Source organism: Triticum dicoccoides, chromosome 2B (genome assembly GCF_002162155.2).
Source record: "Triticum dicoccoides isolate Atlit2015 ecotype Zavitan chromosome 2B, WEW_v2.0, whole genome shotgun sequence".
NCBI classification, from domain to species: Eukaryota; Viridiplantae; Streptophyta; class Magnoliopsida; order Poales; family Poaceae; genus Triticum; species Triticum dicoccoides.
The window spans coordinates 472,308,820-472,333,174 of NC_041383.1; the positions used below are offsets into that span (position 1 = coordinate 472,308,820).

The window sequence follows — 24,355 nt, forward strand, 5'->3', positions numbered from 1 at the left end:
TTGGAAGTTGCAAGAGAGTATTTCATTTCAATGCAATTATCTTCACTGTAGCATATAAGCATGCATTGTGATATGAGTAAATCATACACTTCTGTTCTGTAAAGAAGTCAAGCCAACGAAATCTGGTCACCCTGAAACTTCTTCTCCATCGTCAGTCGCCAACACAGTAAAAGACCGCTTTGCAAGTGTATCAGAATGGGGCCCCGTAGAAATGTCAATACAGCCGAGCCCTGAGAATCAACCTTCGCTACTTGATAGCATTCATCATGTAGCATGAAGGCCCGGTATATACAGAAAGCTCATGTGCTCCAAAAAGGCCAGCAGCTGCAGAATATAATTATATGCATTATCACACTGCGTCAAAAAGTAAATGCTAGCTAAACATGATAGGCATGATAATTTCAAATTCCATGCTCCTTCAGCATTTGTGAAGAGTTTCCATGCACTTGGCGTTCAAATAGGTGGGTACTAGTGACCCTACTAAGACGTGCACGTCACTTCTGCTAGCCAATATGACAACTAGAATGGACAAGGTGGGACACCCATAATTTCATGTGTTCGTGAGATGAAATCATAAGATCACATGGTGAGTTGGTGACATGGAGGGCCACATAAAGGTATACGAAAATTGGCACTCATTGACCAGTTACGAGGCATCTGTTAGACACAAATGAAGTTAACAAACTAAAATGCCCAAAATCACTAGATCCAACTTCTTTACTAGTATAAGAAATTCACTAGCATGATTTGAGCACTCAGGTATCAGGACAAAGACTACTTAGTTACCAAGACAAACATGCTAGAAGTACCAGGTCATTTGCAATTTAGATCTGGGCACCTGATCTGAGGACAAGTTCTCAAGTTAATTCCGCCACAGTTCCACCATTATCTGTACAGTAATTCATTGACCTATTGGAAGTAACAGAAGTTAGTTCAGAAATCAAAACACTTAACCTCGAAACTTAATAGATGACATCCAAGGCTTGTTTTAACATGTTTTCTATGTAAAATTTGAAAAGTCGAGGACAATGATTTCTTCCATTGAAGAAGCTCTAGTGCTCCGCATTTAACAGTTAAATCTGCAAGATAATACTTGCCACGCTGTTTGCTCATTCTCCAAGTAAGATCATGTACAAGAAAAAAATCAATATGAAGAGATTACCACAATTCATGCTTGTTGGGCCTTTTCTTCTTCCAACAGCAAATGAATGATGGATCTGACCACTTCGTTGTCAACAAAAGTTGCCATCTGAAATCATACATTCAGACCAACTAATTAGAAAATTGCAAGATACAGCATATAGTATGAATACCATCTTCAAGCAGCCTTCTGTGCAGAGCACGTTATACATTTTTGCATATTCTGAAGCAGCCTTTTGTTGAAAGTAGGTTCCAATTTTTTACAAATGGTGAAGTGATACAAAGCAAATGTATGCAAAGATGGTATGAATACTATCTTCAAGCAGCCTTTTGTTTATAGCAAGTTATACATTTTTGCATATAATGAAGCAATCTTTTGTACAAAGTAGGTTATACATTTTTACAAACGATTAAATGATACGAAGCAAATGTATGCAAAGATGGTATGAATACCATCTTCAAGCAGCCTTTTGTTCACAGCAAGTTATAGATTTTTGCATATGGTGAAGCAGCCTTCTGTTCAAAGTAGGTTATACATCTTTTATAAATGGTAAAGTGATATGGAGTAGTATAAAGCAAATGTATGCACAAATGTGCAGGAGACGCTACAACTGCATGGCATATTCATGTTATCGGTGGTTTCACATTTATATATCAAACAAAAAGGAGACAACATACCTCCGGCTTTCTTGTCAATTCTTTCAGAACAGCATCAAGTGTAATGCGAAGTTGCTTGAATAAAACAGCAGTCTGTGCAGCAGCAGTTAACCTTAGCCATCCGTCTATAATAACCACTCCAGCCTGGAAACAAAGCCAATACAAGTTTTTGTTTCTGAGCATCAATAGGTTCATGACAGCATACCATGAAAGGCAGAGGACGAAATCTTAGTTGAAGAATCACAAATTTAGTATCATGTTAGCTTAACTGCAACCCAACAATTGTGAATCGTACTCCAGTAACAGAGTAGTATGAAAAATACAAGGGAATTAACGAACACATGGCCAAACCTACACTCATATACTATTTGCCAGATACTCAACCATTTTAAAATTTCTGTGTGCTTCTGCGTGTGCGCGAGGGGGGGCGGGGGGGCTTACCTGGTGTTGGATAACCATTGAACCACCAAACAGAAGGAGTGAGTAGGGGGAAATGACACTGGTATCACGTAGAAACACCTTACTAGTCTCAACCTGAAAACGGGGAACAGATATTTAGAGCTCGCATTTGCTGAATTGGTGTGCTGGGGCTGATACCATAATCACAGATACTCCCTCTGTCTCATAATGTAAGACGTATTTTGAGATAATTATAGTGTCAAAAAACGTCTTATATTATGTGACGGAGGGAGTACATTATTATACGGAAATGCTAAAAATCCGACATCAGATTTTCAGGCATGGAAAATCGAACGTTATTCATGGCAATTTATATTGGTGCGAGGATGGCAAATTTAGTTGGCAAGCACGGCAATTCCCTGGCAAAAAAATGAACTGAGGCGGATTTGCCATGCTCATCAACTAAACTTGCCGTCCTCGGCAAACATAATTTGCCATGGAAAAACGTTCGATTTTGCCATTCCTAAAAATCTGACATTCGCTGGATATTCGGGTCCTTATTATATGGCATATGGGTCACTAAAATCGAGCACTACTTCAAACAGAAATAGGAATCTAAGAAATTAATTAGTACGTGCAAATTTCTCTGAATCTGCTAGTGTCTAGAAGCCAAGGTAGTGGTACATATACTACCTGACACCAAAAACATATTATACAGAAACTAACTCAATAGACAACATCCACCTCAAGAAGAAAACAAGATGGCAGATTGAGAGATACTCTTCCAGTCATGCAAGTGTAAAACAAACCTTTTCAAGGAACACCAGAAATGGGTATTGCACTGACTTCAAGCTGTGATTCACAGACGATGGGTGTATATGAACTTCTCGCCTTCCATCATACCATCGAGGACGATCCTTACCAAACAGAACATCAGATGGCTTTCTGCCACCCAAAGCTCCTGGATCAACACCCTCCAGAGTTGCTGCAACATTAGGGTATAGACCTGCACTTATGACCGACTACAAATGCCACGTAAGCATTTTATAAAAATGTTAGCATAATATTGAATTTTTTAAAATAAACAATATGGTAAGATATTATACTACTGAACAAGTAACAGTACGAGATCATTTCATAAACATGGGCATATTTATTTTAGACTGGTGCACATCAACAAACTGACAAAAAGGTGTACAAAAATCACGTCATTACCTTGATAACTGAGGTGTAGCCAGCATATAAGTTGAACGGAAGAGATATATTGGCAAACCAACTCTCAAGATTGCTTTTCCTATTCCCATTCATTTGATTCTGGAAAACGGTAAAATATATTGGCATTAGAAGATTGATTTTTATGTCTGTCTCCACTCAAACTAGAAAAGGAGAATTCGGGCAACAGTGAGTAAAAGTAAAGTGCATTGTACCATCTGCAGTACCCCAAAAGAAAGGAAGCTACTTCCTCTCTTCTCTATCTGATGTTACTAAATTTTCAAGGTCTCGAGACAGGAATTTTAAACAGTACTTTTACAACTTTGTAGTCATACAGCAAATTAAGAAAACTAATTGTAAATATCTCAATTGCCACTAAAGTCTCTAAACTTCATAAATTAAATTAGCAGGTTAGTACTCCTAAACCTGTAATCTGGAAAAGTAGAAGCTCAGCTATTTTGATTTAAAAAGTATTCATATACGCAACTTGTGGAAGTGAAACTAAAGGCACCTCCTTTCTTTTGAGGGTGAGAAACTCCCAGAGATGAAAAAAAAACTGGAATAGATTAATTGTGAATCCTATATTCAAATTCAAATATAATGATATAAGTGTTTATGCCTATTTAAGGTAGAAGTGCACTGGAGGCAGAGTTAACTTGGACCATCATGTGACACAAACCGCCAGGATCACCCAAGTGATCCACATGAGCTTTGTGATTTCAGTACACAGTTGGGTGATCCACATGAGCTTTGTGATTTCAGTACACAGTTTGTAATCAACTAACAGGACAAAGTTATAAGACACATTATACAAATTTAGAGTAAATTATCAGGTTAATTTTTCAATCAACTAACAGGACAAAGTTATATGACACATTATCCAAATTTAGAGTAAATAATTATCAGGTTAATTTTCAGTTATTTACGAACTACTAATGCAATTCTTTAAGACATACCAGATTATCTTTAGGAAGATCCACAAGTCCAATGTCTGCTAACAGTGAGCCATACTGTAGACGCATGTCCCTGGGGATAAAAATCAAATTAGATGGTTTGTAGTTGACAGTTACTTTACAATTTTACTGTAAAATAAAATTGAAAAACTGATGTTTGTTAGCAGTAATTGTTCAGTTGACTCTATATTAAAGTATAACAAATTTGGAAGTAGGCGTGAACAAAAAACAGGTTAACAATCGCTTTTACAATTAGTAGTGACTACAGAAGATAAGTTCTTGCACAGACGCGGGTATAGAGGAGAGCTGCAAGTTACCAACCAATACTTGAGCTTTGCTAGGTTCACTTAAACCCTAGCTGGTATCACTAAGGTTACCATGTGATATTGAGATGGTTGGGTGGTTGCTGATGTGGTAGCGACAAAACGAGAAAATTATCTGGGCTTTCTTTTATCTCAAAAAAGGTGATAAGTGACTAGTTCCTTCTATCAAAGTATTACTAACCAGAATCTCAATCTAGAATCTGAAGATTAAATAACTGTTAGAAATCCAACCTGATCATATACATCACTGTACTGTTCAAGTAGAATGAACGGCAAAACTGATGAGCAGATCTAGCTCCATGCTGCAATTCAGAATCATCTTTTTAGAAATCCTTATATCTGTAACCCCTTTTAGTGTCTGGTATGTACAGCACAAACCATGCCAATTGTAAATTCTAAGATAAAGCCTGGTGCTAACTATTATGCATGCATACAACTCTTATCAAATGACAAAAACTGAATTCCATAACAAAAGAAAGCAGTTACCTCTTGCAGTATCCGGGACCACTTGTTGTATGCAATAACCATTAACAAATGATCTGATTGTTTGTTATCTATTATAGAAGTAGACCCATCAAGATTTTCATTCGACAATGCAGCCTTTGCTTTCTCTACATTTTGCTTCTGTGTTACAAAAAAACAGAATGTCAGGACATAATTAAAATACATAAAATACTTTTTTCAGAATAAAATACATGAAATATTTATCATTCTATACAAATAATACCTCATCTTTTGGAGAGATGAAAGGGGATTTATAACTCAGAAAAGCAGCAACAGAAAGAACTGGTGATAAGCAGCCAAAGATAGCCCCATAGAGCATCATCTGCAGTTCTCATGGGCTTAATTAATCAGAACATCAAAACAGGAAGAAAAAGAGTTGGTATAAACTACAAAAATTATTTTGGGCAGATACATTAATTTTAGTGAACCCTTGGACAGATACAAAACCGATATGTGGCAAAACTCAATTAATCACAAGGTATGAAAAGGAGCACACTACACATACAAATCAATGTAAATTCTTCTACATTAGTCAACTGGTACAGAAATGGATAAAAGGGGTGTAATATGCAACAATTCAAAGATACATGAGGAACACAAAATAGGGTCTATCGCTGAAATTTTTAATTCCATCTTGCATTGAAAATAGAATACGCCTCCAGATTTTGTGAATAGGGCAGTGTAGCGAAGACTAAAGACTAACTGACGAAGGGGAAGTAAAACGGTTTCCAAATTTGCATGGTAACCTTAAGATTACAAATAAGATTCATCCTAGTCCTTCCTCTCATGCAGTACTAACAAAATTAATGAACGTTACAACTGACATGGTGAGATTTTCTTATGGCAACCATCATAGATGATATGCTAATTAGGAAAGGTATCCCAGCAATCTACCAAGTTACTTTGATGAAACTGTATGCATCAAATGACTAGTCCCTCCATCCAAAATACATGACATTTTAGATATGTGCAGGATCTCTATGATGCAACCTCAGCCGCTATTTTGTATGTGAATACATTACTACAAAATTATAGGAATTGCAAGCTTATAAAAAGAAATTAATGACAAATCTAATGATATAATTTTGATTTGGCTAACCTCAGTAATCTTATTATATACCAATAGTTAAAGTTTGACTGTACACTTTCTAGGAAGTCGTCTATTTTCGATGGATGGGGGAGTACTACATATGATAAATGAACCAGTAAAATATATGTTAGCCGCACCTTGCCAATCAAAACATCAACGGGTAGTTTTGCTAAATGATAGCCAAGAGGTGATAACTCTTCATGTCCTTCAAAGGCTCCAACCTACTCAAAAGTCAAGACAACAAACAGACAGGATAAAGTTTGATGACGAGCTAGAAAAGAAATATGAATATTGATCTACCTATGATCAGCACACTGCAGGTTTACATGATAGAAAGCAGAATGGAACCTTAAATAACAAGTCAATTGCAGAGGAGATAGCTTCTTCTTTTGGGGGCTCTACAGCCTGCAAAATTATGATAGACAACGTAATGTGAGCACTCTGCAACACAATGTCACACAGCTGACACAAAACAGCAATCAAAACATATATAACTATAACGAAGCTCATGTTGTGACAGAAAACTTGAAAGGTAGCATGGATGTGACTGACCCGCCTCCCTACCCACCCAACACAAAAAAATGGTATTTGGGGGGAGGGGGGTTGTACCTTTAGTAGGAATGATTTTATGTCACCCAGATGAAGTGATTTTATTTGCAAACACAGCTCAGTCAATGGCATCCGCAGCATCTCAGGCACCTTATAAACAAGGTAGACAGAAATATCAGTGCAAAATGGTTAAATGTTCATCTAGGATGAGTGAGATTATCTTTAGCATACGAATACTACTAATGTAAGTGTAGCCCACTTGCGTCGAGACAATACATATTTGCATATGTTGAAATATTGGATGCAAAATCTCTTGTGCAGAATTCAGATTTGTAACTTCTTTAATAAATGCAGATGGCATGTCAGGACTGAGATAGCAAGTGCGGGAAAACTGGTAGGTTTTTATGAAGCATGATCAACAAACAAGGAATAGCAGAAAGGTCCTTATACTCTAGAGAATCTGACTGGTGTATCTTGGACGCAAAAGATCTTATACAAAAATAAAGTGAGTATGACATGCAATAACCTGAAATGGCCGCATCAGTTTTTCAAAACGATGGTGAGTATAAAGGCAGAAACACAACCCAGGCCTCACACGACCAGCTCGTCCCCGTCTCTGTTTTGCATTTGCACGAGAAATCCAATCTTCTACTATGCTTGACATTTTCTGCAAAAATATACGACAGAATAGTTAGAAATGTCATTTACTTGAGATATTATGTCTCAACTTAATCATCGTCATAAACATATTACATATGGCATCCTTATAGGATACCATTTTATCAAGATTTTATCATGTCAGCGAATGCATTAAAAGGTTATTATCATGGTCACGAGGGCAACCACAAAAAGAACAAAGCTGCTAAGTCATTGATGTGTTCCGCACGTGCATGTTTTCTACTGTGGGTAACTAGGCATCATAGGCTACAAGTCTAAATCACAGGCTTTACACAATGTGGCCTTGTAGAAACCTACACATGATGCTGTTATGGCGCTGCTAGAAGGAGGGCGTGAGAGGGCCGGCCGGGGCCTTTTTGCCCACGGCCGGGCAAGAGGGAAGGGATTTCCTTCTTAATTCTTGCTTTTCTTAGATTGATACATCTCCTCTCTTTATATGGAGAGGTTTACTTGACTCCCAAGCAAGGCTTACTTGACCCCTAAGCAAGCGACCCTTATCTCTAATTAACCATAAGACTAATGGGCCCATTAGGCCCATTACGTACTCTAACACTACACCCCACCTGGACATGCAGCTTGTCCTCGAGCTGCAGCCTAACCAACTTATAACCATGACTCGACGCGACACAAACCTAACACCTAAAAACAAGCCTTTTACATCTCGGCTTGTTTTATTACACTCAGCCTGAAATGGACTGGGACGCTTTATTTTGGACTCCTTAACAAAAAAGTGAACACCCTCCACACATCGAACGTGCACGTGTACAGCCACCTGGATCCCATGGACACCATCTGGACGAAAGCAGTGCATGTGTATGGCCACCTGGAAGTGGTTGCAAGAGCGACCAGCGGAGGCGCCCTCGCGGCGGCCGGCGGCGGAATGCAGTGGTGTTACGCGGTCCGCTCCTGTCGAGGAGGGGTGCGCTCCCCCAACCGCCGATGTCGCAGACTTTGAGGTCACTGCCCGCGAGGAAAACAGCATGCCCGTTTATGGGGGAAACCGCATGCCCAAGATCCCCGACGCAGCGGCCGAGATCGAGGTCTGTCGCACAGCGAAGGGCAACTTGGAGGAGCGGCAGCTGCAAACCACGCAGTGTTGAGGAGGGCTGCGCAAGGAGGCCGCGCGCAGCAGCCGGCAGCCTCACCGTCGCCTCGGACATGTCGCTGGACGGTTGCTTCGTAAGGGACTTCTGTTGACGGATGGCGGCCGCCGCTTCTGGCATGGCAACACCTGGAGGCTGAGGGGGCACCCACTGGTGCTGAGGCGGCGGCGGCCTTTCCACAACGCCGCTGTTGTATGCCAGCGGCCTCGGCTCCTCGGCGTGGAAATCAGGGGCCTTCCCGTTCTGGTGGTACGAGGGGGCATGGTTGTCCTGAGCCTGAGAGTATGACCCATCCTCGCTCAAGTAGGCGTTGGATCCATAACCATGCTTTTGCTGTGCATGTTGCAGCATCTCCAATGCCTGCTTGCTCCCAGAAGGTCTATTATCCCCTCGCTGTACTATTTGCTCAACATAAGATCTTGAATATGATCCAGATGTAAGTTCAGTAGGTGCTGGCGGCTGCAGCGGGCCGAAGGGTGTGGCGGAGGCCGCCAAGAGCGGCGGCTGCCTCGACAGCCAGGGCTGCTGCTGCAGCTGGCCGGCGACCGCGGCGGAGTCCGGCAAAAGTGGCGGCTGCCATGGCAGCAAGGGCGGCCCGGTGGTGGCGGGTGGCGGCGGAAACTGCAGCTGGGGCTGCAGCGACCCGGCAAACGCGGCGGAGGCCGCCAGGGCCGGCGGCTGCCACGGCAGCCATGACGGCCCGATGGTGGCGGCGGCCGGCGGCGGCCCGTAGGATCCGATCAAGTAGAGCTGGATGTCCTGGACCGCCAGGGTTAGGGCACGCAGCACCCCGGTCATCTCCTCCGGTGTGAGGACAGGGGGCGACGTGGCGATCGGCGGCGAAGACATGATCGAACGAAGCTAGCTGATACCAAATTGTTATGGCGCTGCTAGAAGGAGGGCGTGAGAGGGCCGGCCGGGGCCTTTTTGCCCACGGCCGGGCAAGAGGGAAGGGATTTCCTTCTTAATTCTTGCTTTTCTTAGATTGATACATCTCCTCTCTTTATATAGAGAGGTTTACTTGACTCCCAAGCAAGGCTTACTTGACCCCTAAGCAAGCGACCCTTATCTCTAATTAACCCTAAGACTAATGGGCCCATTAGGCCCATTACGTACTCTAACAGATGCACATATGACCACTACACCATCAAGTATGATTTCATGAGTGCACTACTTCATTTGTTTAATTTTCTATAATGGGGTTATACTAACTACTCCTGAAAGGTATTTCACTCAGAAATCCATGGCCACTACTTCAGATAAATAACTTAACAATCAATGTCTGCATGCCCAAAAACCATCAGAGTAACTAGTATTGAAGTGTATATGTGGATTGCCTAGCCCTTTCCATCAGTTTGGACTTTTGGCTGTGTTGGCTAGTGCATGAAGCTTAAAATGGTATCAAAGCCTAAGGTCTTGAGCTCAAGTCCTGGCTTTCGCAATTTATCCACAAATTGCTGCTTCCCCCCTGTGTCCACGTATAGGCCTCCTGAGCCATACCTCTGAGTCTATTCACGCGTTGACTTCCCGCGTCACACGTGAGACGGGGTGTTGAAGTGTATGTTGATTGCCTAGCCCTTTCCATCAGTTCAGACTTTTGGTTGCGTTGGCTAGTCCATGAAGCTTAGCAACTAGAATTTTGTGACGAAACCCATAGGCTAATAAAGAGAGTGCAATAGTATTTCACCCAGCAGTTATACTTGGTGAACTTGTGCTTGTGGTTTGCATAGTGTATTGATCCTTGTTGGAAAAGTTTTACTTGTTGAAAAAGCACAAATGACAGCTACAAACAAGAGAGATACCTTCTGTGGGTTATAACGATTCTCTTTGTGTTTTCCAGTATCAACTACATATACAACATCATCAATTGTAATGCTAGTCTCTGCTATGTCCGTGGCAAGAATAACCTGCAATACCTTGTCGTAAGTACTAATAAGTAACTAAGTACTTGCTAGATTTAGGGAGACAAGAGTACTCACCTTGCGAATGTTTTCTGGTGGAGACTGGAACACCTTCCTTTGATCAGTGGGTGAAAGCATTGAATACAAAGGAAGGATCCAATCAGATGATGCCCCTTTGAATCTAACTGAAGCAGATAATCTATCAATCAGCATTTCGATCTCTGCAACTCCCTGTAGTACAATCAATGACAAATGGATGCTCCACATGATAAGAAATAAGAAATATATATATTTGAAAAAACAAACATTAAGCTGACATAATGCAATAAACTTACAGGAAGAAATACTAGAACAGCGCCTGAGGGGCAGTTCTCGTCAATATAGCATATTAAGTCTTCCAGCAGATCAAAATCAATGACATCTTCGTTTAAGCGTTTCTGAGTTGACAATTGAAGATTTTCAGCGAGAACTGAAACGTAATAAAAAAAAGGTGCAAGGCATATGGTTCAGAGAACAAACTCACTAGATTCAGGTTGGTCCTTTCACTGTATGACTGATAGCAATCGGAGCTATAGTGAGGATTAACATAATTTTCAGAAAGCATTGACTCGTCCCCCCATGAGGACATGACAAGGTTCTTCATTCCTCTCCGGTTATTCACTGAGCTACTAGCATGCTTCCACTGGAAAAGAAATTGAGAAGGATTTAGGCATTGATATAGCACACAATTGATGAGAAACAGTGAAGGACAAGTATCATGCATATAAACTTGCCCACTGGCTAGCTTCAAGGATTTGAAGGCGTAGATACTTGCACAAATGCCTATCACTGTATACCATAAGATTAAGCATATGTATAACACTCTTCCCCTAAAACAATTCAAATTTCCAAGTTTCTAACAGGGAATTCTAGCTTGTGCAAGTACGAGCCTCATCATATCCTTGCATCATATTGGGCTGGCAGTACATGGAAAATAAGTTACATGCCATCCTTGATTCTTGAAAACAACTGTGATCAAACACAGAAGATCAAGAAAAAGATATCTAGCACTCACAAAAACCAAAGATGTGTTCTGTGCTAATAATATCATATAATGGAAAACTAGATCAGTATATAATTTGAAAACAGGGGATATTTACAAGATATAGTATGCAATTTGAAAACAGGCGATATTTACAAGATATAGTAATTGAGACAGAGCAGCAGTAGTCAAAGGCTCCAACGGTTGACAGATTTGTATTACACTGAGAATAAAAATTGAGCAAAGGGAAACCTTTTCTCCATGCTGTGCGTAGTATGCTCCTGATGCAGGAGAATCCAAAGCAAGACAGTACTCCATTTTCTCATAAACATCTTCAAGGAAGTGAGTTGAAACTGGGTGTGTTCTTCCTTCAACACTAATCACAGGGCAATCTCCAAAGTATCGTGCGAATAGGCTTGAATCAACAGTTGCAGACCTGAAGATAAAGCACAAAGATATAAATACACAGACATCATAATAATCGGTGCAACAAAAAACTGCAAATGTGAAAAGAAATAAGAAAAATATATAAGGGAATGGACATTACATGAGAATCACTTTCAGCTTTCTTCCTGGTTGATTAGAGCGTTTTTCAACAAGACTCTTAAGAACAATCAGCAAGAAGTCGCTCTGAAAGGGGCAAATTAGGATTAGGCAAATTAGGATTAATCATGTGCTTCATCTATCATACGAATAAACAAGACATTATGTAGCAGATAAAGAAAGAACATACACGAGCAAGTACATACCAAAATAGTGCGTTCATGTACTTCATCTACTACAACATGAGTAACATCACTTAAGTCTTTGTTTCCCTGAAATATGTGAAGTTTGTAAGAACGAAACCTTAGCAGCTATTAAGAAATGACAAAGGCAGAAGAACAAATATTAAGAAAAAACAGTATTATTTTTTAGTAGCCGAAAGCCTGAAACTTTGGCGCACAATCAAAACACTTCATGAAGACACAACAATGATAGATATGAGGACAGTACTTACAGATAACTTTCTCAGAAGGATACCAGTTGTACAGAACAGAAGCTTTGTTCTCTCATTCCTAAAGCAGTAGCAAGAATCAAAATTATTACAAACATATCTACAATACATCGCCGAGACTTGTAATAACTCCGAATGTATATCACCCCTCAAAAAAAAAACTCCGAATGTATATCATATGCATATGAGAAAGAAAGAACAAGCACCGAGCACTGTCGAGACGAACTTGATATCCAACCAAGGAATCTTTAGAGCCAGGTGAAGATTCACACCTTTCATCAGACACTCTTTCTGCTACTGAAATGGCCTATAAATAAGTAGACTAATCCAAGTTATATTTAACAATGTATGTCTGTTCAATCAAAAAGAAGATATGGATTGATGTCAAAAAACAAAAAGATATGGATGGTCATCTCCAGTGACTGCAAGATCAGTGCTTTAAATATAACAGACAGAAATAGGCAGTTACCGTCCCAAATGATCTCATAATAATGCAGCATTGTTATGATGTACGATCTCTATATGGTTGAAGCCTGATTTTTTTGGGGAGGAATTCAAAAAAAATCTAAAGCTAAGGATGTTGCAACATAATCTTATATTATATTGTATTTTATTTGGGTTGCTCAAATTAATACCAAGTCGTTTGGATTTAATTTAGCATATGACAGGAGGAAAATAGTTTCCATAATACCCTGAGTCGATTCAATCGTTCATAGGCATTTGGTTTTTATTTGAAGTTCATCTTGTCTATCTTGCTTACAGGTTTTTCCAAGCCATTTGGTTTTTCTTCTACTGTTATTTTTTGTGTGTTAAATAAATTCCGAAAATCAATATTTAATTATATTGATTTTCTCTCTCTTCGGACCTTGGACAAATATAGGCACGTTCCTTGCCTTGTGTATCACCACCAAAGCATCTCTCTATTCTCACTTTTTTTCTTCTATTCTGTTCAACCACCGAATTAACTAGACGCCCAAGGCCCAGCGAGGAGAACCAAGCCGCACAGCCCAGCCGAGCAGAGAACAGCAGGTCGCTCGTCTTACACCTCCAGCCTGCGCGTACAGAAACATCCATGGCTGCCCTCTTCTCCTCCTTGCCCCATCACTTCTAGACCTCTTTACTCCTTAACATCAACACTAGAATTATAGCCCATCCAACCACGAGTCCATCCAGCCTGATCATTCCTCGTTTAATTGACTTAACACCACACAAGAAAATGACGAATTTAATGTCAACCATTGGCATTCGTCACTTGATCTCCCTCTCCCAGCCATTATTCTCCAAACCACTCGCGTCACTACATGCGCCTCCTCTATAAAAGCCCTCTGGTCTCATTCACAATTCCTTTCGCATCACCCACAATCTTCCCCCCAACAGAGCCACATCTACATTGTATTTCCTCTACCGTCGCCGCAGGTGAGCACTTTGGCCTGATTCCTTCCACCAACCGAACCCCCTCACCATATCCCACCTCCTAGACATCTTCCTCTGGACGTTCGTCGTCGTTGGCCGCGCACATGACGGAGCCATGTCGCCGCCACCACTTGGGGCCGCCGCCGCCGTCACCCGTGGACCTTTCATCGATTCCATCCGCGTCACGGAGTTCCCCTCGTCGCAAGGAGCAGCGCCTACCATCTCTACATCACCGTAGTTCAACGACAACGACGCGCACCGAAGCACGCCAATGTCTTATTCAACTTCCATATCTCCAACAAGTTCTCGGTGATCTAAACCCATAGGGCGATTTTGGATGATGTTAGCAACATGTAGGAGTTGTGCGCTTGGACCTCCTCTATAAAAGCCATATGGTCTCATTCACCAATTCCTTTCGCATCACACACAATCTTCCCAGTAACAGAGCCGCATCTACACTGTATTTCCCTTATCGTCGCCGCAGGTGAGCACTTTGGCCCGATTCCTTCCACCAACCAAACCCCCTCCCACCTCCTAGACATCATCCTCTGGTCGTTTCAACGTTGGCCGCGCGCACAACGGAGCCATGTCGCCGCCACCACTTGGGGTCGACACCGACCTTTCGTCGATTCCATCCGCGTCACGGAGTTCCCCTCGTCGCAAGGAGCAGCGCCTACCATCTCTACATCGCCGTAGTTCGACGACAACGACGCGCACCGGAGCACGTCAATGTCTTATTCAACTTCCATATCTCCGACAAGTTCTCGGTGATCTAAACCCAAGCTTAAGAACTCTTGTGACGCAGATGGAATCGACTAAAAGCATCGGCCCCAAGTGGTCGCCTCACTACGTGCGCTTGGACCTCCTCTATAAAAGCCCTATGGCTCCGTCGTGCTGCGGCCAACGATGAAACGGCCAAAGGAAGATGTCTAGGTGGGATATGGGGAGGTGGTTCGACTGGTGGAAGGAATCAAGCCAAAGTGCTCACCTGCGGCGACGGTAGGGGAAATACAGTGTAGATGCGGCTCTGTTGCTTGGAAGATTGTGGGTGATACAAAATGAATTGGTGATGAGACCATAAGGCTATTATAGAGGAGGTCCAAGTGCACGTAGTGACGCAAGTGGTTCTGAGAATGATGGTCGGGAGAGGAGGATCAAGTGACGAATGTCAATGGCTGACATTAAGTTCATCAGTTTTCTTATGTGGCGTTCAGTCAATTAAACAAGGAACGATCAGTCTGGATGGATTTATGGTTGGATGGGCTATAATTCTAGTGTCCATGTCAAGGAGTAAAGAGGTCTAGAAGTGATGTGGGAAGGAGAAGAGGGCAGCCATGGACGTTTTGTTTCTATAAGCGCGGGCTGGAGGTGGAAGACGAGCGACCTATTGTTCGCTACTCGGCTGGGCCGTGCGGCTTGGAAGCTCCTCACTTGGCCTTGGGCCTCTGGTTAAATTCGGTGGCTGAACAGAATAGAAGAAAAGAAAAAAAATGAGAATAGAGAGATGCTACGGTGGTGATACACAAGGCAAGGAACATGCCTATATTTGTCCAAGGTCCAAAGAGAGAAGAGAGAGAAAATCAATATGACTAAATATTGATTTCCGGAATTTATTTAATACACACAAAATAACAGTAGAAGAAAAAAAACAAATTGCTTCGGAAAAACCCAGAAAATCCATGAACGCAAGATAAACAAGACGAACTTCAAATAAAATACTACGAACGATTAAATCGACTCAGGGTATTACGGAAATTATTTTCCTCCTGTCATATGCTAAATTAATTCCAGACGACTTGGTATTAATTTGAGCAACCCAAATAAAATACAATATAATATAAGATTATGTTGCAACATCCTTACCAGTTTTTGTATATCATACAACTACTCCCTCCGTCCCAAAATTCTTGTCTTAAATTTGTCTAGATCCGTATCTAGACAAATATAAGACAAAAATTTTGGGACGGAGGTAATAATATAATATAGAACAATGATGTTGCATTGGAAAGAAAAGACGAAACATAAGTTCTAAACCGTGATTATACCGCTATCCTCCTAGGCTGTGTGCAAACAATGTTGCAATTACCACCAAGCTCAGACTCAATCATATCATCCAAAATAAACTGTGGCACCTGCAAGTGGATGACAAATAACCATGAGAAATTCCACGCTTCTGGAAAGATTAGAATTAACAGCCCAAGCTGGTATTTGTGCTGCATCGTCTTCAGTACCAAATATATTTCCAAGTGCTCTAGAAAAAACATGTTAGAAATATAAAAATTGTAGGCCCGGGCGCAGGGGTGTGCGGCCGCACAAGGCCTCCAGGTGGCAGGGGCACCAATTTAGGTGCACATCAGTAACTTCTCTTTGAGCAGAAGTGCACATCAGTAACTAGGCCTTCATGTTAGTTAATGAAAGATGCAGCCAGCAGGCCGAAAGGCCCGGATAGCGCTGCACGCCTGGAGAATACCAATTGTTCGCACACACACAAAAAAGGCCTGGAAAATACCGATCATTCGCACACACAAAAGAAGGCGTGAGCGCAGGAGCAGTAATCCCAATCTACAGTCTAACCCTAACGGCGCAGCAGACGGATGGCAGCTGCGGGCCGAGGACGCAGCAGAGGACCGGCAGCCGCCAGCATAGGCAGGGTCCTCAACACAGCAAGGGACAGCAGCAACAATAGCAGGTGAGTGGGCAGGCACACGGACGTATTCCGGCAAAGTGCTAAATCGACTTAATCAAATCAATCTCTAAATCAACTAATACAAAGCACTTCAATGTACAGGACAGGTGCTAGCTCGCTCGTTGCCACATTCATTTTACAATCTTCATAGTACTCCCTCCGTCTGGAAATACATGTCGGGGAAATGGATAAAAATGAATGAATATAGAACTAAAATACGTCTAGATACATGCATTCCTCCGACAAGTATTTTTGGACGGAGGGAGTACTAATCAAGGGTGTGTCATATTTGTCCAACGTGCACGTCTGATCGATCTCGCTGTGATGGCATCTCGCCTCTCCATCAGTCCCTCACGCCTCGTCCAGGACATTTCAACAAGGCCAAATTTGACGTCTGTGAGTTCCACAGTCTTAGTTCTACAAATAATATCCTGCTAACTGTTTGATGTGTATACCTTCAATTTTGTAATTTTCATCATTTATATACTTGTATATTAATATCCAAGTTGTGTCCTCTAGAGAATATGAATCTAGTTAAGAGACATGAGAAGAAAATTAAAATTCGAGGATTTAATTCAATATCATAAAGGAGCTGTAGATAAATTGATTATAGTTTGATCTTTCTAGGGAAATAGGCCTCATTTTAGAATTTGGCACAGGGCCCCAAATTTCGCCGGCCCGGCCCTTACAATTGTATTGGACAGACAGGGCACCCATATATATCACAAGATTACTCTGTTCGCATATTGAATGGTGAAACTGAATCATGGAAAGATTAAGATCTTAACTGCGCCCATATTATGAGGATGGCACTATGCTGAATCTGTCAAGCATGAGCCCCACATGTTATCATCATGGACATGGATTCAACAGTCGGCCAGCATGTCCAATGCAGCAACTTGCATTTTCATTAAGGCATATGATACGAAGTAGTCATGTACATCCAACAAAGCCAGGTCGAAATTAACAATTTTTCAAGTTGGCTATACAACCTTTCTCAAATGTGGCAAGCAAGTGAGAATTTCAGAGTCAAGTAGTTTATGGCCAAGGTATTGCAAACCACAACTATTGGCAGAATTTGTGATAGCCAGAATGCTTGTGCAGTACAAAATTGGATACTTCCCTTGCTTCACCCATAATTAAGATATACTTATCTCTAGGGAATCAAATGAAAAACTGTGATGAATCATCTATGTGCACTCACAGAAAAGGAGAGGATACGGTTGTGTGATGTGATGCAAAGGCGTGTTGCCTGTCATGTGAAATGGTTATCTTGCAATAACCATTGGCACCAAAGAAAGAAGATACTAAAATAGGAAATAACATTAAAAACTAAGGAACTTGGATAAAAAACTACTGCAGGTACCTGAGTTGTTTTCCCGCATCCAGTTTCTCCGCTGACAACAATTACATCATTCTCTTTCAGTAACTGTAGGAAATGTTTTTTCAGTCTAGCGATTGGTAAAGAAGCTCTTGCTCCCAGCATTTTCTGAATTCAAGGTGAATAGAGAATCTTTAGAACAAATAAAAAAAATGGAGAATACTTGTAGTGCAATGCACATTCACTGCATACCAGATACTTGGGCAACTTCCTTTTGTGTTCCAACTGCTTTTTCAAAGCTGTGCTCTCTGCTTGCTCTGGTCTTGATCCTAATTACAGAAAGGCCACATTAATAGTTACACTTAGTTTCTTAACACGCATATGAAGGAAAATTAAATAAGTGGAATTACAGTTACACTTGATTTATTAACACATGTATGAAGGAAAATTACAATAATACAAGATAGTTTTAGAGAGTGAGATACAGTAGTGATATCACAATAGAGAAACAATGTTAACTAAATACAAGGCAAGATAAACAATCCAGGATATAATATGGCTCAAGTTGAAAAGTACCGCTGGAACAGATTCGATGTAAAAAGATGCAACCATATTGGTGCCAGAAAGTTCAAGGAGAAAAGGCAGGTGTCATTGCTAAATACACTACACATCAGAGACAAGCATGCTGCTAATAACATACTAGGAAGATCTTGGAAGGAGGAAAATGATAACCAGACACATTCATGATTGCTTGGTGTACTGATGTTATTCAGAAAAATCTTTCGAGATAAAAACTTCAGTAATGATCTGTTCAGCAAAATACCTGCACGGTTCAGCAAAGTTGCCTCTTTCTTCTCATAGACAGAATTCGTCTCCTTATCATTCGGAGAGTCAATGGATGTGCTGCCCTCAGGAGCACCTCTGATTTGATATGGAAGAGTATTATGTACGTCCATATCCAATAACATATCCACAAACCCAGCTCTTCGACTATCCTCGGTATCCAGCACCCTTGATGTTGATGAAAATTCTAATTCACCTATTTTTTCATGACCATGCAATATTTAGCAGAAAGGCACAAACGAACTATAATTCATCAGGTAAGAATGCATGATCAAAATTTTCTAACCTTCTTGCCATCTTAAAACAAGTGATGAGTATGGTTCAATAAGCAATTGACGTAGTGGAAGATCAGCAAACAGTTGATATAGAGCAAATGTTGCCACTCTACTTTGTGCTTCCTGTTTACAAATTAAGCAGATGTTTATTAACATTCAAGGCAAGGAACAATAAGGCTATTCATTTTTCAGATGTTATCTCAAGAAATAGCATTACAAAGTGTATCTCAAGAAAGTTATAAGAATAATTAATTGAATTTGAAATGGATTGCTTTTTAAGAAACATTATAAGATACATATATATATGGTTAGTAAACACTAACCTGAACAGATACGTATTCTTCATCTTTCTCAGGTAACTGAATTTTCGTCAAACCTCCAGCCTTCCGACTTTTACCACGGCCAGTAGAACCACGCAATACATTAACAGCATATATAAATTTACCATCCTTTTCTGATGTTTTACTATACTTCGGTGCATCCCAACCAAGTTTTTGACAGAACTTCTGTAGAATAGCTTTTGGCATTTTACCACAATCTCCCTATAGAACACCATAATAATGAAACAGTTAGAGACAAATGCATAACAGGACAAAACAACACCTAAATAGCTTTGGCAGTGAAAACATGTTGGATCACACCATAGGAAAAAACATGGGAATAATTCCAGTATGTTTGAGTAAATGGAAATTCTCCTATGGAATATAGTGCAAAGGAATCTTTAGGACAAAGACCTGTGTATTGCAACCCTACAAATCAAACAGAACACACAGGAAAAAATCTTAAGGATTGCAGTCTTCCAGATATCCTTTGAGAAGGCCCTTACTGTTTCAGATTGTACAGATGTTTTCATTGCCGAAATAATGAGTCTCCAGAAACCTCGACTTATGAAAATTCCATATATGTTATAATTGGTTGTTAGTCCCATGGAACCATTGAACATAGTTGCCATTGACAGACATTCTGTTCAACTTCAGTCATTACGATTTGTATAAGCTCAATTTAACTTATGCACTTAGCTGTCCTACTCAATGTAACTTCTCTCCCATACATCCTCGAAGTTTTTTTAGCAATCCTCCTGTTGCAGTACTCCATTAAGGTATTTCCCAAAAAACTAAGGCCTCGTTTGGAACACAAGATCATATCATTTCCTGCAACAGTCCTGACTCAGAGACAGACCCTCCATACGGCGAACCTCACATAATAATACAGCTATACAAATGTAGCAAACTGGCAATCTAGATAACTTCAATAATGTGCATGATATATTTATTTTCTCGAACACACACCCAAATATGTATCATCGTGTATTAGAAGGTAACGTCAAGATGATGCCAGAGTACAAAGGGCTCAGAACTCAGCGAATCGAGAACAAGACGCAAGGCGCAAAAAGTGAACAAAACAGAACTGAAAAGGAGAGAAAACTAAAACTAAACTGCACAAGGGCATATGCTGGAACAGGTATATGTTTTCACTCTACTGCATTCTGTGTTTGGCTCATGAATTTGTGTCCGCAGAAGGGGGCCAGCAGGAATGGAGGTAAACTTGACGGCTCATAGGAGATTGTGTGCAAAGTTGCATGGGAGATGGCAGTCTCCCGCTGCCGCCTCCACATGAACCTTAGGGTTAATATCCAACAGACAATACTACGGAGTAAGGAAATATTAATATGGTGGGATATGCTCTCTTCCCACTTTAACAAAAACAACCTAATCTAAATCTTTAGTAGTAAAGCTGTTGCAGCTTACTAGAGCATTCGGGGGCAAAATGTTTACACACAGAACATGGGCCCATGGAGCGCAAAAGGATTCTCCGATTTTCCTACTCAAAATTGGAAGATCCAAGCAACCTTAGAGAAGCAAGAAGGTGAAGCCAACTGTATTTGACTTGACATGTCCAGCTCCAGTCTAGAAATCTAGAGCTAAGCTATGCAAAACAGCCCTAAAACTACAAATATGAAAAAAGAGCATACGTAACCACAGTAAAGAGCAAGGGTACATGATTCCTTCACATAAAGATCATGTAAGAGCACCTGACCTTTTTCCATACATCATCTATGTTCCCAAGAAGATGGCCATAACCGTCATGTGATAATTTCTCTATTTGTTGCTGTTTCAAGATTTCAGGGGCCACAACCTCCCAAACAGACGAGTCTTCAAAAAACAAGTTATTAAGCTCTACTTCCTCTTCTTCAACCTCCTTTGTGCAAGTTTCACCGGCATTTTTAGGAACTTCCTTTTGTAAATTGGATCCTTCATCAATATGGACAAGACTGGGAGATTTGTTCTCACTTGCACCCAGGCCAATCTGACCATCCTCAACACTTGCAATTTCCGAATTAGACAACACAAGAGATACAGATTGGCTTATATTATCCTTTGAGTTTCCATTTTTGGAGTTCTCCTTTTTACCTGAAACAAACGTTCATTAGATAGAACTCCAGCAACCACAAATACTTTGAAAACTTATAAGAGACATGTTAAAAACTACTCAAGAGTAGGAAAATGATTGATATAGCTTTCATATCACTAATACAATCGTTAAACTTACCCTTTTTCTTTCTCCTACTTGGCTTTGTTTCAGCAACTTCAAAACTTGCTGCTAAACGATCTTCCCATGTGGAGGAATCATTAGAATTTGCATCCTCCTCCTAACATCAATCGAAGGAATGGAACAATATACAATGAAATAGGACATGAAACAAGGGAATAAAGAAACAACATGAGAGAGGAATAATGGCATAATGTTAACAAACTTAGGCTGGAGGATGGGTCAATAGACATAATATGGTTCAGTCCATAGTGTACCAATATGCATTTGAAGTTGTGCCCCTTTGTCAATCAGCATCGTTGTCTACAATGTTTACTTTCTTACTGAACTGGTATCATTTTAGAATGAAGATGTAAAACTTTTCAATCTTTAATGACTTGTATGCAAATTGACCACATTAAAATAACATTAGTATATTCTGCAATATAAATACTTTATATCATACTTACTGACATATAATGTGAAAATAAACAGTCAAATATGTACATTTCCAAACCGTGTCAATGTCCAAAATTACATCTTGCACTCCATAACAGAGATAGTAGTTAACAGACCGTGACAACATACATAATCATGGGCTTAACAGATAAATTGGACTTCAAATGGTGTGAATAGGGTCCTAGATGATTAGTTACTATATTGTATAATTAATTTGCTGTTCAAACAACAAATAAAATTTTCAGGAAGCGACTCAAATTAGCACACAAGTGTCAAAACAATGAAATAGGTCTCCTAAAAACTAGTTTATAACTTTGTATGTCTGACAGGTGTGATGTAGAGGCACTAAATAAACAAACTTATTTCAGAATATAAAACAGAGTGGTCTGAGCACTTAACTGTTAACAGATAAACAAAAACAATTTATGCCTAATGAACTCCAATGTTTATTGAAAGAGTATTAAGATTTGATGCAGCAATCCCAATGATAAATCACTTGTTAATGTATCTATACCTCCTCTTGCTGTTCCATGTACTGCAGGATCCATGCAGCTTGCGATGACCGCCCATCGTCCAATGTGACATCCTCTTCTTGCCGTCTCCCAATTTTAATTTCCAACCCGTCAGTGCTAACCTTTGCCTCCTCCACAGGCCCACGACTCTGCGGCACCCAATTATCCTTCGCTGCTGATACTACCTTAACTGAACCCTCTGTACCTACAGAGTCAAACAAAAGTAATCAACGCATGATTTAAGCATGGCAATCTAACACCCAGCCAGTCAGTGGAATCCATGTCCCGTCGCATGCAGAGTGCCTGTGCATTGCCCTGGCATGCAGAATACAAAATCCAGTATCCACAATTAAACCATTGAGCGCAGAATGCAGGCAAATGGTCATGTGCACAGCTGCAAGTGCTGAAATGAACTAAAGCGCGTACATAAATCGCAACTATGCATACGAGATACAACGATGCGGACGCGCGCATGGCAGCTCACACAAATGCGCCTGATTACGCACTAGCCGCCGCTTCAAAGCACAAAACCCTAAACCCTCCAAACCAATACCTGCACGAGAAGAGGAGGCGGCGGCGCTGGCGAACTTGAGGGGGAGCTCGTCGCCGGGCAGATTAAAGCACAGCCAATCCAGCGCCGACTCAAACGTCGCCGAATCCTGCCCGACAACAAAATTCATCAATGAAGAGCCAACTCGATAGCACAGCAGGGTTATGTATGCGTTTGGGGGTACGAACTGGTATAGCGGAGAGAGCCTGCTCGATTTGCGAGGAAGAGAAACCCTCGAGGGCCAGCTTGTCGTAGACCCCGCGCAGACGCCGCCCCTTCTGCTCCCTCGATTCGGGACGCGCCGTCGGAGCATCTAGGGGCGCGGGGGAGGGGGCGCTGGCTGCAGAGGAGTTGAGGAGGAGTTGTCGGAGGCGGCGTTCGTTCTCCGACGAGATCTCGAGGCGCGGCGCGGCGGATGAGGAGGAGGGCGCGGAGGGCTTGGGCTTATGCTTCTGCTTCGAGACCGGCTGCTTCTTCTTGGGCGCCATTTAGCCTGGCGGCTGTGTCGTCTGATCGTCTCCGGCGACGGCGCGCTGGGGTATCGAGTTCCGGAACAGCGGGACACGTGACGGGGGCTAGTGGGGAAAATCGGCTAGGGGGGAGTCGCTTCTGGTGGAAGATTGGAGGCTTTCGACTTTGGAGCCCTTCGAGCAAATAGGCCCAAATGCATGCTTTGACAAATTTAACTGTCCAAATTTGATCACTGAGGCTACTCGTAGTAAAGAGTATCATAGGCTAGTAATATCATTCATATGATATTAGTGTATAATATTATTTTTATAGTGCATAGTATTAATATCAATGATCGTATTTACTGCCATGCATGGTATATGCTCCCTCTGTTCCTAAATGTAAGTTTTTATAGAGATTTCACTAGATGGACTGCATACGAAGCAAAATGAATGAATCCACACTTAAAATGCATCTATATACATTCATATGTAGTTCATAGTGGAATCTCTACAAAGACTTATATTTAGGAACGGAAAGAGTAGTAGCATAACAATTACTCCCTCCGTTCCTAAATATAGCATAACAATTACTCCCTTCGTTCCTAAATATTTGTCTTTCTAGAGATTTCAACAAGTAACTACGTACGGAGCAAAATGAGTGAATTTACACTGTAAAATATGTCTATATACATCTGTATGTGGTAGTCCATTTGAAATCTCTAAAAGACAAATATTTAGGAACGGAGGGAGTATTATGCTATGATATCTACCTATATTACTCTAACTCTCTC

At 41.0% G+C, this 24,355-nt stretch overlaps 1 protein-coding gene across 3 annotated transcripts; it reads right to left on the bottom strand.

Annotated features, from left to right (window-relative positions):
* LOC119364306 (DExH-box ATP-dependent RNA helicase DExH7, chloroplastic-like) lies at positions 1-23,720 on the bottom strand. Of its 3 annotated transcripts, none has more exons than XM_037629757.1 (35): positions 23,301-23,718; positions 23,116-23,221; positions 22,565-22,767; positions 21,613-21,712; positions 21,100-21,473; positions 19,386-19,604; positions 19,074-19,185; positions 18,768-18,983; positions 18,197-18,273; positions 17,990-18,112; positions 15,983-16,069; positions 12,731-12,831; positions 12,528-12,585; positions 12,280-12,345; positions 12,078-12,160; positions 11,783-11,966; positions 11,033-11,191; positions 10,845-10,946; positions 10,588-10,740; positions 10,411-10,515; positions 7,354-7,494; positions 6,888-6,977; positions 6,627-6,683; positions 6,416-6,499; positions 5,412-5,510; positions 5,171-5,308; positions 4,916-4,986; positions 4,365-4,434; positions 3,412-3,510; positions 3,006-3,218; positions 2,239-2,331; positions 1,819-1,941; positions 1,163-1,249; positions 839-909; positions 1-324 (listed from the first exon to the last, which is right to left on the bottom strand). In XM_037629757.1, exons 1-33 carry the CDS (start codon positions 23,598-23,600, stop codon positions 1,169-1,171), a joined length of 4,287 nt encoding a protein of 1,428 aa, XP_037485654.1. In that variant the 5' UTR covers positions 23,601-23,718; the 3' UTR covers positions 1-324; positions 839-909; positions 1,163-1,168. The 3 variants fall into 3 exon arrangements, with proteins under 3 accessions (XP_037485654.1, XP_037485655.1, XP_037485656.1); XM_037629758.1 differs by having other exon boundaries at positions 810-909; XM_037629759.1 differs by lacking the exons at positions 1-324; positions 839-909; positions 1,163-1,249; positions 1,819-1,941 and having other exon boundaries at positions 3,006-3,202; positions 23,301-23,720.
* Positions 23,721-24,355: the final 635 nt, after the last annotated feature.

Excerpts from the sequence above, each read along its gene's own strand:
- LOC119364306 (XM_037629757.1), bottom strand. The coding sequence starts at position 23,600 with ATGGCGCCCAAGAAGAAGCAGCCGGTCTCGAAGCAGAAGCATAAGCCC. Across the intron at positions 18,984-19,073 it reads TGTTTTAAGATGGCAAGAAG|GTGAATTAGAATTTTCATCA; the intron begins GTTAGAAAATTT and ends ATGAAAAAATAG. Across the intron at positions 4,435-4,915 it reads ACAGTGATGTATATGATCAG|GGACATGCGTCTACAGTATG; the intron begins GTTGGATTTCTA and ends TTTTATCCCCAG.